The 14640-nt window shown below is 40.0% G+C and overlaps 1 protein-coding gene across 6 annotated transcripts in view; it reads right to left on the minus strand.

The window, feature by feature from the left end:
• TTC7A (tetratricopeptide repeat domain 7A) overlaps positions 1 to 14640 on the minus strand; it is a 174885-nt gene that overhangs the window by 130233 nt on the left and 30012 nt on the right. For all 6 annotated transcript variants that reach the window (XM_027681967.1, XM_027681968.1, XM_027681971.1 and 3 more), the window contains 5 exons: positions 14173 to 14251; positions 11084 to 11244; positions 10601 to 10664; positions 520 to 657; positions 14 to 97 (listed from right to left, as the gene is read on the minus strand). In XM_027681967.1, the coding sequence (XP_027537768.1) occupies positions 14 to 97; positions 520 to 657; positions 10601 to 10664; positions 11084 to 11244; positions 14173 to 14251 (526 nt within the window). The remainder of the gene's footprint in view (positions 1 to 13; positions 98 to 519; positions 658 to 10600; positions 10665 to 11083; positions 11245 to 14172; positions 14252 to 14640) is intronic.

Below are 14640 nucleotides of genomic sequence, written 5' to 3' on the forward strand. Positions count from 1 at the left end.
GTTTGAACCTTACCTTTCCACAAGCTACCATGGACAGGGCAAGCTGGTACCAGAGGTGAAACTCATCAAATGCAAACTTCATGGCTCTCTCCAAGCACTGAGAAAGAAATGACAGGAGAAATATCAGAATTTTCTTTATTTATTTTCCTCATTATACCTTTCATCAAGACTGCTGCTTGGGTCAGGAAACAATCTGTTGTGGCCCAGGACCCAGGTGTTTTTTGGGGGTTTGTTTTTTTTTTTTTTAAGACACCATTTTCCTCTTCTCAATTAATGGGACTTGCTAGCATACATCATCACTTCAAATGGCAGCAACTTTGTTCAAGTGCCCACATAAATTATATCAATGTCTCAAAAGTTCTGTGTGCACTTCATGCCTGTGCTGCCACAGGTCTGCAGCTTTTTCTACTAATTGCCAACTGGTGTGTTTCATTTTCATGTTCCCCATCAAGTTACTGCAAAGAGGGGCTTTGCCAGCACGTTTCAAGGGGCAGCTGAGGCAGAGTGCGGAGGAGGTACCTCAGACAGCATCACATACTGCCCTCTTCTGCCCAGTGTGATGCTGAGGAGGTCATAGACTGCAGAGGCATCCTGGAGGCTGACAGCTCGGTCATCCTGCTGGTCTGGGGCTCGGCTGATCACTGCATCCCGGTTTGCCTAGGCACAGACACAAATGAAGCATCAGACTCCAAAAGAGCAAAAGAGAACTGACTCCTCCATAGCAAGCTACACCCATCACTCATAACATTTTGTTTAATATCATCTCAAGATTTATTTTTTTTTTAAATTTATCCCAACATAAGGAAGGTGCTTCCACAGAGGTACTTTATATCCACATGAAGCAAACTCAAGAAGATAGCTGTACGTACAGAAAGGAACTGCAAGGAATACCTCATCTGGATTTGTGTCACAGAATTAGAGCATTATGAAACAGACCTACCAGATCCCATTTCCTCAATAATTAGAAATTCAAGGCCATCCTTAAAACATCTTCCTTATTTCCTCAATAATTAGAAATTCAAGGCCATCCTTAAACCATCTTCCTTATTACTTCAATTGCCTGCAACTGCAATAACAGCTTCCATGGTTGATAGTTTATCTTCTGTGTCCACACTTGATTTCTTCACAATTGCATGTGTTTTTGTTATTCTTTTCTGCTACTCACTTTTGATTTTTTAATTTGAGCAGGTTGCCTTAGTAATCAGATTTGTCTGTCATCAATTTAAAGCAATTAGTAGTTCGGGCAATGCAATACCAAATTTATTTTTTTTAATATATGTGTTAATTTTGCTAACCTATCAGTGATTACTTGGCCTAGATCAGGAAGAAACACTACTTTTGACAGAAAATAATCAGTTTAGGTATTTGTGAGGATGTCCCAAAATACCACGTGCCACAGACTCAGATTCACCTCAAGATCCCAGCCCTTTGTGCTTTTCAGAACACAAAGGGAAAGATTACAATCCCAGAGTAAACTGAAATGCCCCTCTAATTTCCAAATGCAGAGGACCTCACCCAGACTACCCAGCCTCTGAGAGAGGGAGTGCTAGATGCCACCGAGCCCTAGCACCTACGGATAGCACAGACACACTGCCCTGGGCTCCTCAGCTGAAAGGGGTGCAACATCAGACACTCAGGTCTAGACATCTAAAAGATCAGAAAAATTAAGAAAATTGCCAGCAGTTTCACCTCAGACAAACAAAATGTTCCCTCCCTGAAACAGAAAGGTTATGAGATTTATTTTATAATATTTACTACTATAATCTTATATCTATTTCTTTCTAATTGTAGGGAGATTTTTTTTTTCCTAAAAAGGTTAAACATGGGAATTCAGTGTAATAAAAATTTCCAGAATATGCAGCCCTTAAAGCCCACGCATACTTCATTATGATTAAGCTGCAGCTGTTTCATCATGATTTTATCTGTGTAATGCCCCAGTTCCAAGCACTCTTCATCACAGCCTCTAGCCGAGACTGCAAACACAATTACTGACAACTAACACAATCACAACCAGAGCTAAATGGTGACTGCAGTTAAAGGCAAGCTGACAAATTAGACTGTCTAATATTTGCACAAATAAACTTACACCAACTCCTGCAGCCACAAAAGTATTTTTCTTTTTCATGCTACTGCAAAAGACATAATTTGCGATTAAAAAAATAGTTCAGAACAACAGGTTGCATGAGAGGGTGAAACCAACTTCAAAGAGATAATCCTGCTGTCACATTACAGGAGCGCAGCTTGTCTACCTTTACTAGCAGAAATAAATAAGAATTAAAAACAAATAAATGTTTAAGCTCTGCTTAGATTTAACACAAGACTGCTACTTTAAAAGGAAAAATGGAGTTAAAGTAAAGGCATATACCAAAGGATCCTCATTGCCAAGTGAATCCTCCTACGTAGATACAATAGCACTAACAATTTTTTCTGCACTGGTTACATTTTTCTGACAATTGTTTGTAGAAAACAGCTACTGAGATAGCACCCCCAAGCTCTGTAATCTCATCATCAACCTCCCATTAGAGTCAGCTATAGCCTGATGCCTTTTTGGGTATCCATCTAGTACCGAGCTATGATTTTCAAGTGGATACATTAGCACAGACAGAAAATTGACCAGAACCGATGACTGCACATTAAGTTCTGCCACAGATACTGGTACTAAAGGGAAGAACGCATCTCAATCCTGCAAAAGCAGGAATACAGGACATATTACAAGGATGCAACATTCTAAAATTGCAATCATACTGAACATAGTGTACATATCGTACTTCACCCAAGCAGCTAGCAGTTAAAAACAACATATGCATAGGCATGATGAATATTCTTTCCATGAAGGTCATAAACTTGATGATTTTGTTCAAGCTTTCAAATCTCAAAGCCATAGGTCATCTCTGCAAACTATCACTCTCTATGCTTGCATGCATAAAAGTTGCCACTGGCAAATTCATCGTTACTTCTATCCCAACAATTTTTTTAATGCTGACTCTATTTACAATTGCTAATTCCAGCTGCTCTAAAAAAAAAAAAATAATCAAGAAGAGCCCACACTATCACAGAGACATAAAAAAAAAAAAACAAACCAAAAGGTGAAAACCTCCTAAGAAACTAACTGAATGGTAGCAAGAATATGGAGTGTGTCTAACACAATAATGTAAATACCAACCCAAGACTCAAGGTATAATTTACTACTGCAGTGTTACATACAGTAGGGCACAGAAGGGAATATGAATCACTGTGTCCTGAAACCCACTCAGGGAAACTGGCATGTTTCTGTGGCTTGCCTCTCACAGAAGGAAGTATGCTGCGACCTAGATAACTATTAGAAGGGAGATTTTTTTGTCTTTACCTATGTTTATATTTTTGTAAGTGTTAGTTTTATCAGTGAGAAATCCTGACAGTTGCTGGTGCAGAGGATTTGTAGAGTTACTGCAACACAGCATACACCAGTTCTGTTGGATGGGGAATTCTACTTAGTGAAATGTATAGAGATACTTCCTTTTGCATTCAGTACCTGTGTTTCTGTTGTTTCAGACACTAATTTTCCTGAACACAAATGGAAAAAAGGTTATTTGTAGAACACTGGTCTCAAGCGGTGTATCAATAACATAAGCAGCAATTTCAATTTGTCCTACCACATTACTTCCTCCTCCACTATAAGCAGCAGTAAAACACAGCTACAAATACATTTTTAACACCCCCAGCATGACTATTCCATTTAAGCTGTTCCCATTGTCACACAGACATGCCTCACAGCACAAAAGCAGGATGGAGAGAGATGATGAGTCACACCATCAAAAGAACCTCTTTTCAAGACTCTTTTGAGGGATAGAGAAGGTCACTAATGCTACCAACATAAGTTTCACCCTTGGGAGTCAGTGTTACTTGCACTACACAGAGCAAAAATATACAGTCAATGCCCCTTTATTTGAGATACTCCTAGGTAATCAAGCAACCCAGAGACACATCGCATTTGTGTATTTTGGGATGCATTAGGCACAATTAGCTGTGCACATAGTGGGTCAGACATTACACCAGTCCTATCTGGGGAGATTGGACACATTTCATAGTCAGCCCTGACACAGGACAGCGAGCATCTTCAGCCCTCCCTTTCCACAGGCCAGTGACACAACCCATCTGCAGACCACACCCCCCCAAAAGGTTCCAGCCCAGGCTGATACCCCTGAGCTAAGCAGCATTCAGCCACAGTGTCTGCACCGTGCCAGATGCCCAGCTCAGGTGTTCAACCTGACAGGGCACAGAATCAGCTGAGGTTGGCAGAGCTTTTCAGATCTGGCTCCAAACTGCAGCAATATCACCATATGGGACTTTCAGACCTATGCTGGCTCTGAAAGCAGGTAAGAGATCTGCCTTTCTGGGCATCTGCAATGCAACTAACAACCCGGCAGAGCTACAGAAAGCTTATATCTTCCTATCCACATAGACAATATATTTACCTGCAAACTAGATAAGCCACCTATCCACAGAGGATTTGCAGTATATCAACGACCCTTATTTATGGCATGTTTATTTCACAAAGAAAGGAAAAGAGCCACAGCAAATCCAAACAGCCATTACTTCAGCAGTTATTACGCACGCAGTTACGCTGCAGAAAATTAAATTTTACCACAGTACAAAGATGTGCTTCTTAATAAAATGTCAAGCAATCATACGAATTACAATAGAGCATATTCCATGTAGCAGCCCCTTCTCACAGCAATTAGCTATGAAGTATCCTTTAATTGCTCACTTTGAAACATGGCTCCCCCTGCTTTCTTCCAAAGAAGAAAACGAAAGCAATTAAAATCTTTAACGAGTGCCTGCTGCCTGCCCCCTAATTCATGGGCATTCGAATGTTTAACTTGTGTCTTTCCATAATAGACATAATTGCCAGATTCACTGCAACCCATCTATACAGAACGGCAGCATGTTTTACACAGTGTACTGTAATAATGTAATTGGTGTGATTCAATACTAGCATTAAGAGAGAAAAACAAATGCTGTGCATGTAAGACTGACAACAGGCCTTTGAAATCATGCAATTGATGTCTTTACTGCTAAGAGCTGAAAAATATTTAGCCCATATCCTTTGGGTCTCCGTTCTGGCTGTTCTGTCTGTACTGCCAACAAAATGAATTAATTCCTCACAGTGGCAAGAACCTATGCAATGGAAGAAGCTACAGACTTCTTGCTTTGGTTATTGATCATCTCTACACAGCACCTGAAGGCTTCCTTCACCAATATACGCAAAGAAAATATTCAGGGTTGACTGCAAAGCTGCTGTGAAAATGGGAAGTCGATTGAACAGGGAGGACACAACATGCCCCAGGAACTCAACAAAAGTCCTCTCACAGAGATACTACAACTTGTTCCACTTCAGACAGAGGCACAGTGAATGAAAACATAGCCCTTGTGAACTATATGGCATCTGTCTCATTTCTGGTAAGCAAGAGACCACAATTTACTGGTGCCCAATTCAGATGTCTCAGTAAAATAGCCTATTATTATTGCTTAACCAATATGACCATATAGATATATCTTTTATATTTCAGGTGTATTTTAATGCCTTGTACTGTAACAGAACTAATTCTGGAAACATCACTGAAGGCAAGACAGACATACCCACCCATCCAGAACCACCCAACAACCCTACACACAAGGAAGAGAGAGAGAAAGTAAGGAAGTTTGTTTATGGATACTGTTTTGTAGTAATCTGGATTTAGAGAGCTATCTTCCAAGAATTTACATCCTCCTTGCAAGTTTGGAAACAAGACTTCCTACTGCAAAGCAGAAGAAAAAACGCTCTCTACTCTGTCTCAAGTAACTCACATTAGAACTATTTATTCAAGAAGCAATTAACAGAGGTAGTGTATTTCCCACCAGAAACATCCTGCAATCCATCTCTGCTGGTCCCAAACACTTAGCTTTGCCTTGCAAACCAGTTAAAGAGACAGTCAGATTTGCTATTGTAAGTGCACAACTGTGATTTGGCAGGAACCAACAGAGAGGGCAATCCCATCCCCAGTTGTCTCTTTCAGCTGCCATAATCTGACAGCCCTCAAGAAAATACTCCTGATGGTCATCTAGCTGTTGTATCATCACTGGGCTTGGCACCACTCAAAAATAACAAACAAACAAACAAACAACAAAGAAACTCCACAACCTATAAAAGCTAAAAGAGATTATTCTCCTTTGCAAAGATTATTCTCCTGTAGAACTAGGAAATGTAGAGCTAACAGGTTTTAATTATTTCTGTGCTTAAAAATATATGAGTTTAATCTTATTCTGTTAAAGGCATGCTCACAGCCATGAGTCTGTTCTCACCAGTAAAAAGAACAGGACAAGTCCCAGTATCTTACTTCCCCCTCACCATCTGTTCCATGCTCTCAGGCTCTCCAAGGTCAAATCGCCTTTAGGGATTCAAATCAGAGATAAGATGGGGATGACATTTCTAATCTTTGTTACACAGGCACAGAATTTATTAGTTTTGGATACAAGGAGCTTCATTTCCAGTATGAGTGAATACAGAGCCAAAAAAATTAATCCATGTTACCTGGTATGTTTGGTGGATAGCATCAGCCAAAATCCCCTGTTGTAAGAGACAGCACTGAATAAAGGGATTTCAGACGGTACGCCGGACCTCAAATTTGAGAGGGGAAGGTTTCTATGTAAACAAAGAACTTTTTCTTTTTTTTTTTTCTTTTTTTTTTTGTGAGTTTTTTTTGGGGGGGGGGTTTAACCTCAAAAGTAAACACAAAAAGTAATAGAAAGTGTTCCATTCCTGGCTCTGAGAAACTTCTGGTTAACTTTAAGGGCAGTGCAGTCAATTCTGAATACTCTTGAGAACAGCTATTAAAATAAACAAAGCTGCAGCTAGGGGTTAGTCATGCCAAACCTCCTCTGTCTACCCCCTGCAGTTCAAAGCACCAGAGTCCCTGATGGCGGAACCAGTACCATTCCCACTGGTAGTGTAATGCAGAGAAATCACACTGCAGCAGGTCGTGATATGACCTCAGTTCTCCTCACAAACACAGTTATCACTGTTTTAGCTGGGTTAAATGCAGTAAGAAAGAGGACTAATGGTTTAAAAATAGGTCAGTCCATTTTTTTCTAGTATGTGATATGAATGCATCATTCTACTGCAGCCTGAGTTTGTAAAGGCTGTCACCAGCTGGCCTTCTCGGTCTGAGGGAGAGCATTTTCATCCTCTCACAAACATAGCCCATCCATACCATAACTTAGGCCATACAAAATGAATGATATGGTAGCAAGGAGGCCACAAACCCCCCTAAAAGACCACCCTAACTGTGGCAATCTTCAGGCTGCCTGATTTGTTTCACTAAATTCCTTCATGAGAACTCTGCAGTCGAAGACTGTGACTAAATAACAGCTGGCACAGAGGAGGAACATTTGCCAAGCTCAACAACCAGGATGATATTCATTGTTTACTGAGACGCCTTGGTTTACGAAAAAGGCTCCCATTTTTAACAGGACACAAAGAATACAGGAGGCAACTCAGTAGAGTGCCAGGACAAAACAGGCTACAAGCTTTCACTGTAAGTGTTATTATACCCACAGAAGCATCTTCAAAGCTATGACAGAAGTTACCATGTTATTTTGTCATCTGAAAACCTTCCACATACTTAGGCTCAGAGGCAGAGTGACTGAAATACTGAAGGAACCCTTAACTGCCCCTTTAGAATATATTCTCATTTCATCCTACTAGCACATGCAGCATGGCTCCCTTGCAATGCCAGGGGAAGCGATAAGAAGAAATCACGAGCCAGAACCCTGCACCACTAAGAGACAGAGAAGGCTTGCTGAGAAATAGGGTCTGTCTCACAATAGCCTCAAGGCAATTTCCCCCTTTCCTCGTTACAGGAACAGTCCTACCTCCCCATAACAACCTCCGGAGAGTCACACAGATCCTGGTAAAGTAGATGTCAGCTTCACCTTAGGAAGGCAAGTCAACCAGAAAAATAGAGTGAATTTCAGCAGCAAAGGTGTCCAAGGTATATACTACTTGAAAGAGCTACCATGTTTCCTTCTCATTAAATTTATGACATATTTGCTTTGAGGTTCTCTGATGATTTATGCTCCTCCCCAGTACAACTTTGCTCTGTGTCCCCTCCACAGGCTGGCAATTCTTCTGTCCATCTCTCCCTTAATTTTTCCCCCCCTCAAAGTCATTTTGGAGTGGCAGAAGTCACAAACAGGCATGAGAAGCAGCTGTTTGGCTTTATGGTCCTGTAAAAGAGTTATTACAGCATGGCTGCTCTTTGTCTCTTTAAAAATCAGACAGGCAAAGTACCTTTCTGGTGAGTTTTGCTCTGACAGAACACAGTGTCAGAGAGGCTGGAGAGCTCCCAGCAAGCCATCTTAATTGCATACTTCTGTTTCATTTTAAGGGGCTCATAATTGTAAATACTGAGAGAATGCCTAATCCAGCCAAAATCCATGAACACCAACTATGTTGCTTACTGGCCTACAGAAACATATCATTATCACTTGCCACTGACACTCTTTCCAGGAATGAAAGTATATTTTATTCAGTTGTTAACATTATATTATTAGGGAGAGGCCTCAACTGGAAATCTGCTTCTTTATTAACTCATTCCACGAGCTCCACTAAGTTGTTCGTTTTTGTCGAAAAAACCACCAAACCAAAAAACCAAAAAAGAAAATTTCAAACAAAGAACATATTTGTACATGAGAGAACTCACTAGCCTACAGCAATGCTGTTATGGAAAACATGTCATGTCATAAATTAAACAAAATTTTCCCTTCTTCATATCATAACAGTAAAACTACAGGAAAATATTTATGGATTGCAAACTTACGTAAGAATCAGATTGCTCCCTCTGTTTTTCACTTAGGAAGCACATTCCTGTGGTTCCTAAGTGTATTTCTATACATTGGCCTGAATTTTATTTAGAACAATAAACTCATGGCAAGGCTATTGCTAATGCAAGAGGAAGACTCTAATGTTCCATTTCCCCAAAATCAGAAAGACAGTTACATGGTTCCTGCAGTGCTCTACTACAGGATCTTCGATTATTTAAGTGTTTCATATGCAGCAGATCAAAATGCCTTGCATCTACCTCCAGAGAGTTCCTATATATTGGAGACTAAGCATACACAAGCTTATTCAACCTCTAAGTCAGCACAGCAGGCTAGTTTCTATCAATAGCATTTTTTCACTGCTTTATCCATAACTTAGATAAAGGACCAGTTAGTTCACCATTTTACACACCAGTGGATAAAACAGGGATAACTTTAATTCTCCTCAGCAGAAGAAGATTGTAGAGTCCAAGGTCCTACAAGGCCTTTCTGACTGCAAGTCCAGTCCCAGAAAAGGTTGGAGCAGCCAGTACTGTTGATGCTCCAGACCCTCATCCTTCTGCTTGGATCAACGCTGACAAGCCACACTGACACAAGTCCTTTTGATTTTAATAGAAGTGCCTATGACACTCTACAAGCCCTCACTCCACTTGCAATTATGAAAAGCCCTTCTAACTGAAGAAAAGTCCTTGAAAACACAAAGCAGATGTACTGTAGAGGATTAATCTAGAAGGCACTAAAAAGCACATAGTCATACTCAGATGTACATGATACATGAAGTCAACTTAATATTTTGGAGTAGTTCTGCTTCTTCAATTTCTCCCCAAATTTAAAAAACAAACAATATTAAATTGCCATGTCCTGAAGAAGTTGCAGGAATGGGGAAGGACTTGAGCCAGAAGAACCAGACAAAGAAAAACTGAAGGAAGCAAAACCCAGGAAGTTTCCACAGCACTCTTCAACTTGTCTGAAAAGTTGTTTAAAAGCTTTTAAGAGGGTCACTGATGCTCCAAGGTTTTGAAATCTCACTTTGAATTACAAGTGACCACACTGTATTTAAAGCAAAATACACATTCCTCACACATTTTCAGAAAACATTCCTTACACATTTTCTATGTTTGTGTCTTCTCAGAACATGAAAATTATCAAAGGTTACCATGCAGTTTTCCAAGCAGTTTGCCTGCTTTTAAATGGATTTTTTAAAGCCACCAATGTTATAAATAGAAGAAATCTAATTATTTCAGTATAGTTTATCATGAATGTTTCTGCATGTGACAAAATTCCCTGTATCACCAGCATCAGAAACTGGTAAAGATCACTCAGGACTGAAACAGCTAAGGACTGCAGGCTAAGGCATGTAAGCACAGCACTGTATCCTGCAATGCCAGACAGTGGGTACCACCGTCATTCCTGGCTTTAGGCAAGCCTCCCTTCCTCTCATTCTTGGTCCATAAATCCACACAGATGTTTTGAATGGAAACATCTGTCTACTGACAATGTATCTGGACGTCAGAACCTGCATGTAGCGATGATGAATGCAGTCACTTCCTCTTCTAGACAATTCCCAAAATCCTTCTCTCATGTTCCACTTAATAAAAATGGTGCCACTAATACAAGAATAGATAGCATTTTCCATTCAGCATCCAAACCTTTGCTTCTGTTTATCCAGGGAAGACTGTAAACAAAACCAACCAGAAGACTTGACATGGAAATGCCAGATATTACTTTCCACTATAATATCACAAGCTCATTTTTGGCTTACCATGGATTCACTGATTAAGAGGAGAAGAAGAGCCTCTTCTACGTTGTCTTGAGGGCAGTACACACTGAAAGACAGAACACACTTTTCTGAGGAAGGTCAAGAGTTATCCTGTCAGCCTCTTTCTCATTTCACAGGAGAAGCGGTAACTTGAAACATCTCATGTATAATTCGTTTGCCAGGCAATACTTTCTTTTGCAGGTTTACACAATTAAAATATGTCTTAGATGAGCTATACTGAACCATAAATGGATTATTCTAATTTCATAGCAAAGACAGCTATTTGATTGGATTTTCTTCTTCCTGGGAAAAAAAAATCCAACACTCAAAGTTTAAGTTTTATTTTTCCAGCAGACTTTTCGATGGGAAGTTAAAAAACAAGAAGATACAAAACTACTACATGAATCAGTGACATAATTAGCAGTACCAACGAGTGTTCAAACACCCTCCTCCCGACAATAAACTGAAATAAAAATGAGCGCTTACTTCTCTTCTGTGTACAGCTCAGGCCTCCGACAAAGAAGATTGCTAACATAAGACTGATATTCCTTGTTCATGAACTCAGGAAGCGGATCAGATAAAGGGCTCCAGTAACAGTCTTCACTGAGGGAATGGAGAAGTACTTGGGCTAGCTGTTTAGCTGCAGTCTAGAGATCAGTGAACAGCACAGAAAAAGACATATATCAGAGAAGCCTTCTCCAATACAAAAGATTCACCTCTCCCCATGTTCCACCTTAGGTAGGAGATGTACTAGCATGACAGTACCACTTTTCAGAAGACCAGAGAAGCTAAATCAGCTGCTAAAGTCTACAGAAGTGGCAGTTTCTTCCCTCCTCTGAAAAGGCTAGACTTCTGCATTTACATGGTCTAGTTGCAATGCTGTGGGGAAAATGTATCAAGAAAGCCTGAGAGCAAGGGATGCTTTGGTGAACAATCTGCTGCCACATGGACTGCTGAGACAATCTCACTAAAGTCACTATATTAGAGTATGATGACACTACACTGCACTCTCAGGCTCAGAATTTTGTATGCAAGTCTCAGACCAGAGGTTACTTTTATGTTAGGTTTAAAAGATCAACCTTTTATCTCTTAATACTGCTCTTCCTGTAGCCTTTCATAGGTTCACCTCAATCCTGCTTCTCTCTTTCTGTTGCAGCAATGGAGGGAGGAACTCTATACTGACACAGTGACATCACATGCACTTTTTTGACCATAAGTGGCCAAGGATCTTTAAATACTTGCTTTCCAGTTCATACACATACCTGGAAAACTGGGCCCAAAAGGGGGCAAATTTTGCAAAGTCACGTTAAAGCTATCTTTGGCATTTGTCCTTGTCTGCCACCCAACAAATGTCTGATTTTTTGCATTATAAATACATGAGCATGCAAACAAGCTGAGACATCAAAATTTATGGTATCTTCTGTGAATTCTAAGCAGAATACCCACTGTAAGCTGTAAAGTAAATACTGTACAAAACAGAGGCAGGCTGAAACTTCAGCCTCTCTGTCCTAATACTTGTAAATAGTATTTTGCAACTTCTCTGACTATCGCATATGTATTTTATATGCGATTTACACTTTGATATGTGTTAAAAGGCCACCAAGAGTCATTTTCTTTCAAATACCAGGACAGGTATGTTAGAAATCTACATCAGTAGGATCAAATAAATCACACTGAGGTTAAAGTTCCTGTTATCGGTTTCAGAAAAATAACTTCTCTTGATGCAAAGCTCTTGATTTTCATTCACCTCACCCACCACACATGAATTCACTTGCATTAATCTAAAATGCAACCACACTAGTGTGCCCAGTTTCTTAACAGCATAAAGGGAGGTTTCACACATGTACCCAGCAAATGGCAGTGATGTGAATGTACGATCGTGTCTCAAAGAAATATTGTCACGTACAACTCCCTGGAAACCCCAAGACTTTCCATGCACTTCTACTGACAAGTTACAGAAAGCCGTCTGTTTCTAACTAAGATTTTCTATGTTTTTTATAGCACATAACTATGAGCAAAATGGCCTAGGGCCCTGCAACATTAGCCAGTATCATTTTATCATCTCAATGTGTAATTATTCAGCCAGTTTTACCCTGAGGAGTCAACTCTCCTATATTTTTTTCCTACAGTCTTAGGGGGGAAGGAAAATAATATGCCAGCAATAGAAAGATCTCTGCTGGTTCACACAGAAGTAGGAGTACAGTTTGTGGTAAGCCTTTCAAAAGGCAAGCACCAAATACTTCTAGCGTCTTTGATTTTAACATACAATACAGTAGCTGTGTAAATTAGCTTCACTCTTGTTTTGAATAAGACCAAACAAACCAGAACAGGCCAAGACTCTGATTTATGTTATTACTGCCTTTGGCTAAAAAAAGCATCATTATGCTTGAAGAACACTGTGATCCCACAAATTAGGGAAAAAAATAAATCGTGTGTTTTACTTTCATGCTTGAAAAACTTGTTTAATTAAGAACGTTCCTCCCTTTGCCCTCTTGACAGCTCTTTAAAAAGAAATAAGAAAATGAAAATGTAACTTGCAGTAAAATAGAAATCCCAGGAAAAATTATTGAATGAACACCCTCAGAGTTTCCCTTAGGGAAAAATCCCCACGGGTATTGTACAGCTCTCCCCGGTCGCACAGGGACAGGAGCAACTGAGCCACATTCTGTCATGATATAGGAGCAGATTAGACTCATTTCAGCAAAATGACAAAACAGGCAAGCATGAAAATACCCCTGAGCCCTGATCTCAGTTTGGAAAAGGACGCAACCATCTGAGTGGACTATTATTGAAGTCACCTCTTCTAATTCCCTGCACAAGCTTCCACATGCATCTGTATTCTCCAGAATGCTATGCAAACCCATGCCCCCCTCCCTTGCCAAACTTCTCTTGAAATTACATAAAACACAATGCTGAACCAAGCAGAAGTTAGTTGTAAGAATATCAGTGCTTTTAGGGCTGCAGAGCTCTTATTCACATTCTCAGTAAGACTGTTATTCTCTATGCTGTTGACCTTGTCACCTCCTGAGTAACTTCAGGACAAGATGTCTTAAAGGAGAGACAGGGAAGAAGCCGTTACAGGTTTAATAAGTTAAACAGGCACATAAATAACTCTCTCCATGATTTGTTTACCAGAGGCATTCAGAATAAAAGGATGCATGCAGAATGCCAACACCAAAAACAAATTAAAACTATTAAAATCACTCTGTACTATATTGAAGAGGGTTTTACAGAAAGACTTCAGTCTAACAAAGCCTCGCTTGCTGCAAAAGCCAGAAGTACTTAATGCTTCCACATGCAAATCCAGAAAGGTGTGCATGCACACACTGAAACTGAGAAAGAAAACAAGACAACATCACCTGAGGACAGCACTGTCAAACTAAATACATCTCTATTTCTCTGGGGATCACTTAACACATCACTTCCAAAAGTAAAAAAAAAAAAAAAAAAAAAAGTGAGAGAGAAAAAAAGGCAGCAATCAATCGAGGGCAAACATTTTTTTGCAACTGCAACGGTCAGTAGAGAGAATTCCTGCATACCAGACAGCCCCACCTTCCCATCTCCCATCCCCTTACCATTTTGAAGGTCTGAGTAGCTTTTGTTTCCACAGTCCGTAGTATTTCTCGCAGACTCCTCATTCCTTTCACAATATTTCTATGGGGAAAGACAGAAAAAAACCCTCAAAACATGAAAAACCCCCAAAACCAGCACATTGGAGACAAAATGTTTTTATGATGTGCCAACGCTTGGCAATAAACTCGATGTTCAAACAACCCTTGAAACAATCACTAATACTGAGTGTGCAGTAGCGAGACAAGTCACTCTGAGGCACAGACAGGACAATGGCACAGAGCAAGGCAGCGACTGTAGCATGCCTACTCCAGATGGCTTTCTAAGAGAAGATCACATTCACATTTGATGAACAGAGGGGACATTTGGAAGCCTTTCATAGCTTATATTTATAAAGCAGATGCTGCTCCTTAAAAGCATCCACATCTCCTCTTCACACACACAGATTGTACTCGTTTGAATTATATTGAGCT

Source organism: Neopelma chrysocephalum, unplaced genomic scaffold (genome assembly GCF_003984885.1).
Source record: "Neopelma chrysocephalum unplaced genomic scaffold, ASM398488v2 Primary Assembly neopelma1_61b, whole genome shotgun sequence".
NCBI classification, from domain to species: Eukaryota; Metazoa; Chordata; class Aves; order Passeriformes; family Pipridae; genus Neopelma; species Neopelma chrysocephalum.